This window comes from Vollenhovia emeryi, unplaced genomic scaffold, assembly GCF_000949405.1.
Source record: "Vollenhovia emeryi isolate VEMERY1.0 unplaced genomic scaffold, V.emery_V1.0 DF939313.1, whole genome shotgun sequence".
NCBI lineage: Eukaryota > Metazoa > Arthropoda > Insecta > Hymenoptera > Formicidae > Vollenhovia > Vollenhovia emeryi.
This window is the reverse complement of record NW_011967053.1, coordinates 138,786-144,426: the sequence shown is the minus strand read 5'-3', so window position 1 is coordinate 144,426 and position 5,641 is coordinate 138,786. Positions and strand designations below refer to the sequence as shown.

Sequence of the window (5,641 nt, the reverse complement as noted above, 5' to 3'; positions counted from 1 at the left end):
GGAAGGCGAGGCGCGCCGCTGCCCGTCCGCCGCTTACGCGACCGCTCGTACGTCTCCCCGCGCGGGGCCGCTAGGCCGACGCATCTCACTGCGCGCTTACATTCGCCAGTAGGTTGGGCTAATACGGCGATTTTTAAAATTTCGTATCTCGATAACTATTCGTCCAAGCGCAAAATAGTACAATACTTTTCTGTTTGTCTTAGTCCCCTCTACCTTCCCATGACCGGAAGTCAATATATTGCGTAGCACCCTGTAAAACTTATTTGACGAAATTTCACATTGATTTCTAGCCGTCGGTCAAATTTTCTTTTATTACTTTCATTACAATACATTATTAAAAATGACCTTCGAAATAATTATCGATTAGCAAGATAGAAACTCGTGAAATACATTTCCTGGAAGGATACTGCGACGTACCTAAGGTGCCAGGAAGATACGGGCAACTAGTCACGTGATTGAAGTTCTGCGATTGCATCTCCTCCTGGTCAGTCTCACGATGATAGAAGTAGTTGAAATTGGAGACGATTACGGGAACGGGTAGAGCAATCGTTAGGACACCGGCGATCGCGCACAACGAGCCCACAATTTTCCCCCAAACTCCCACGGGCCTGTAACAGAATGGGGAGGAACATCGCATCAAGTACCACGCCTGTGAGGCGGTGTGTTATAACGCGGCGACTTGGGATTATGATCGCAAAATTCGGCTTGGTGCTAGGTGTGGTGTTTCTATCATTGTGTGAGTCTGCCGTGTCTAGTGTGGCGCTAATTATGCGGTACTATAGTTACATGACAATCTGCGTGCGTTGGCAGAATGTTAAATGAAGGAAACGTATGCGTCAAAAAAGACTTGCATACGAATTGTATCTATTTAAGTGATTTATTTGCAATACACTTTACCTCACCGGTAAACCCATATTGAAGGAGATTATCTCTTTCAGCGATAGTTCGACGCTTACATTTTCGATTGTGCATTCTGCCAACGTCGTACGATTAATTCCATACGTCTTCGATCGTATATTAGTATAGCATGATGCGTCTAGTATAAGCGAGCAGCCTAGGCTAGACTAGTAAACTAACGTAGGGATTCATCAAAATGATCTCTTCGTAGTGTACCACAAGTTCCTTGGAAAAAAGGATATTGTGTGATTAGCCCACTGAAAATAATGCGCCAATTGCGATAACATTTTCTTCCATCAGAATTTATACCGTTGATTCTGATTGGTCAATTTATATTAGGGTTGCGTTTGATTGTACCTCGTTGCAGTAAGGCCAGAACAGTTCGATAGATCAATGATGCACACGAGATGAGGACTTGACCGAATCGAGTTGCTTTGACTTTTCAAAGAAGAATAAGGCAATCGAGTGCCCGCCTTCTCTTTTGCTGGCGTTCGCGAAATGTGCCCGAACAATTGCTCGTTGTGCACCGAAGAGGCATGAAAGATTGTGGCGTCATTATTAGCGCCGAATAAAAATAGCTCGATACTTCGAAAACATGTGAATATTTAACATTGCAAAAACCGCACTAATCAATTATACCGTCGTCAATTAACGGTTAAGTAAATTGCAAAAATTCTTATTGTTATAATATCAATTTATTCTTTGAAAACAGACGAATTTATGTTAAAAATAGCCTTAATTTTTACGTTTAACTTTGCCAAGCCGTCTCCTATTTCTAAGTTGGTATTTAACGGAAGAGACGCCAATTATATTACAAGTAGGACATAAAAATCCAAGTTCTCGCTTACCGAACAGCTCAACTATTTAAATATAAACGAAAAGTTTGTTGTGTGCTTTCTTCCATGTTTTCCCTATGTGCTCTCTGTTTTCTCACTTTAGCACTATTGAAGATACAGTTAATTTGTCAATTTGACAATTAGTTTAACAAATTGGGAATTTTTCTATTGCCGATTAAATAACGCTGTGAAATTTGCGCAATGATATTAAAAAAATGATTCGCGATTCATTTCTTCTGTGTGAGAGGGTCGATTAAATGAAATAACTTGCATGACCAGGCACCATATCACGTTCATTTTACGGCTGTTTATTAACTATCGAGGAAAATGTAGTTTTCAGACAATTTTACAAGTGTGCCAAAGTAATCCGAAATGTTTCTTTCGTCCAAATATCGTCTTTTATTTGAAAATGTAACGCAAGACTTCTTAGCGTGTAATTTCTCGCTTCTGACGTCATTAAACAAGGACAACTGCAGCAAAAACCAGGAGTCTTAAACATGTTTCAACTTTTCGTTGATATTTATTTATTGATACAGCAAGTTTATAGAGAGATGTACAAAACAACTCGCCTGCATCTATGTAGCGCTAATTGTAAGTGATTATATTGAATAAGCATTATATTAGATTCCCAAAAAAAAAGAGATTGTTCCCGCAAGATATTGTCGTACTATGGACCTTCGTGATGCATGACCAGTGATCGTATTAATGGCAATGGCATAGTCACGAGGAGAAATGGGATCGAGCAAGAAAGTAACATTTAAAATAATAACTGTGATTATTGTAATAACAATAGTTTTGGCAATCGCATGCTAGGCAATTGTCAAACAAGGACGCATGCATCGGTCCTCCTTGTAAAGAAAATTTTGCAAATTTAGGAAACTCGGAAATCCCTTATTTCAAAAGCGCACAACAAGGAAGAGTCAAAACCGAGAAAGAGATTGGATGAAATGCAAATGAATTTGAATGAAGTAAAAACAGTCTGGATAATCGAGGATCTCTCTCTAGATAATTAAGCTAAAAAATACGTGAATCCGATCGCTCTGATTGATCGGAATTCACGCAAGTCACGAGTGGTACTCTTTTTCTCGTCGTCGATTCAACAACATACAGAGACGTAGAAAGATTTATATCAATCTTTATATCATTTCGACATGTCGAGATGATGTAGTCATTTTCAATTTCGCCTGGAATGTATCTAAGCGAAGATAAGAAAAATAAGATTTAATTTTATACCCGCTCATATCATGTTCAGAGAATTGTGGTCGACTCGTCTTTGCTCGGGAGATTTTCCCTTAAATGACATACTCGCCGTTCCAAAAACTTTCATGTTGATGAATAGTATCATGCGTGAGCCATGCGGGTTGACGTCATTGTGCGATCACTTTAGTGGACAAACAGCATTCACTTCTGCGCACAGTCGATCACGCCATTGCGTCATCAAGTTACTTTTAATAAAGTGAACCAAAAAAAATACCCGCAGGTTGTTACGTATTTCGACATTTTTCTAAGAATCGTGAAGATAACATAAAAATTATCTCGGTACGTTTTTCATTTTACTATTATCTCTAATTAATTCCTTTCTTTGTTATGAAAATTAATTTAATTTTCTTCATGAATATTAATTTCGAGAGGAAGTCGATTATTTGTTAATCATTGGTGCTCAACGTTACGGTTCTACTGTCGACAACGTGCAAAGGGCAAGTGTCATAGTCTTGCAAACAATATCGGCCATTTATAGTGCGAGTTCATCAAACCGCGTTGCGGAGGTCATCGGAAGTGAAATAGCCGCGGCTGCCTGGACACCTCGCGGCCGCGCGCATTTCGCGGGCGTGCATCGATCGATACGAAGAGTGCAGCGTAGTATGGTGGCTTCGAATCTCTGCATGATTTTTTCTTTCGCGTGCTCCGGGGCGGTTCCGAAGTGTCTGAGGACACTTATTGATTTACGGGAGGCAATCGTTCGCGAGAGGCCTCCTGGGCCACGAAACGTCGGAAATTCCTCTCAAGTGAGGAATGTCAAGAGTATTTTACACTTATTGTTAGTCATAAAAAATGAAAGATAAATTGGCCGCTTTATATTTTAACAGAAATTAAAATTCTATCCACTTACGCCGGATAAAAAATTTTAACTAGGAATTAGATTAATTTTCTTTCGAACATAATTTTATTTGTCGAATAGACTGGATATGTTTAAATTTCCTACAATTTATAATACAACTCGAACGAATTCCGTTACAATTCTTCAAGCGTTAAATGAGCAGGTGTGTCCAGGATACTTTAAAACGATATAATTCTCAAGGGTCACGTTTGAGCAAATGGCAAGATGTATAATGCGCAGAAGAAACAATAAGCATCATCAAAATCTTTACGAGCGTCAAAATTGGAGTTGTTGATGCGTGATCTGAGCCACACTAATTTTACGCATTCATACGTTTGCGCGAAGTGCCGAGTAAGCTACTACATAATAGCTCTAGAAAATTCAGGGATATGTATATATAGAATGTTTCGACAGTATCACCGTCCCAATAATGCGTTTTGTAAATTAATTTTTAACGAGAAACTGAACTTTTCAACGAAAGTTTGAATTTTTTGCAACAAACCGTTAGTACAAGAAAATCGACTTTGAACACATTTAAAAAAAAAACCGATCAAAAATGTAACAAAGTGATTATAGGAGATTGCGTGAGAAAGTGTAAATAGGCAAAAGCAAAAGTATTGTGAAATGGAATATGAAATGTAATCTGTGTATTAAAATGCTATGGAAACATGTAATTATAGGTTGCATAATTGGAAACTGACGTGATAAATAGCAGTTTCGATTCGTGAGATTTAGAGTTTCCCCATCGTGATTCAGCAACAATGTAATAATATGAGTTTCATATAAAGTGCCTCGACCAAATTTTGTAATATTAAAATTTTAAAATATAGTCAACAATTTATACAATTTGAAATATGTCAAAAATTTTTAGTAAGAGGCATTATATATGAATGTAAGAATGCAATGCATAAGACAGATATCAGTTTTGTAATTAATGAGAGTGCCATAAGATAAAAAAAGAATTGGAGAAATGTACCACTTTTAGGGCCAGTTTTTCCAATCTCTTGGCAAGCTAACTAATAGTTAAATTATATGTCCATCTTTGTCTGATTTAAAGGACAAACCTAGACGTACATATGATTTAACTATTAATTAACTTACCACGAGGTTGGAACCGGCTTTTAATCATTTTAAACCAATGAAAAAATAGCTCTAATCATTATCTTGAAATTTCAAGAACACAGCTTAATACGTATAATTATCAAAGTAAATGGATTTCCGAATAAATTCAAATTTAAATTTTCTTTACATTTAAATAAATAATTAGATTCATTAAAATTTTTGTATAAAATTGCTTTCCCGTATACAACATAAAAACCTCTTATCAATCAAAATCTTGGTGGCAATCAAATGTATCCATTATTAAAAATTTGAAACAAACAGGAAGATATATGATCAACATAGAATAACCAAAGCGTGCTTCGAGCCGACCAGAAGGAAAGGCAAAGATAAAAAGGACAAAAAGTGATTGCGCCAACAATCTCGACTAATTTTACAGACTGTCTTACATATGTAATGTTACAATTATTGCGTAATACTAATAATATTCGTATTGTGTGCCAAATACGGTACACTTATTGAGACTCAAATTGATTTAAAGTCCGTACTCATCCAAACTATAAAACATATTTCAATCCAAATTTTGCCAAAAATATTTAAACAATCAATCAGTGTTGGGGCAACCTCAAAGAGATGTTTAGTGGCCGAAAGAAGTCGAGGAGCTGCGTGTGTTAGACCTCTCTCTCTCTAGCTCTCTCTCTCTCGCTCTCTCTCTCTCTCTCTCGCTCTCTCTCGCTCTCTCTCGCCTCTC

General features: G+C 37.3%; 1 protein-coding gene across 10 annotated transcripts in view; it reads right to left on the bottom strand.

Moving 5' to 3' along the window:
• LOC105558773 (potassium voltage-gated channel protein Shaker) overlaps window positions 1–5,641 on the bottom strand; it is a 127,310-nt gene that overhangs the window by 9,947 nt on the left and 111,722 nt on the right. For 9 of the 10 annotated variants that reach the window (XM_012006674.1, XM_012006673.1, XM_012006676.1 and 6 more), the window contains one exon: window positions 418–608. In XM_012006674.1, the coding sequence (XP_011862064.1) occupies window positions 418–608 (191 nt within the window). Of the gene's footprint in view, window positions 1–417; window positions 609–5,641 lie in introns of those variants that run through there. The other variant, XM_012006682.1, reaches the window with a different exon arrangement.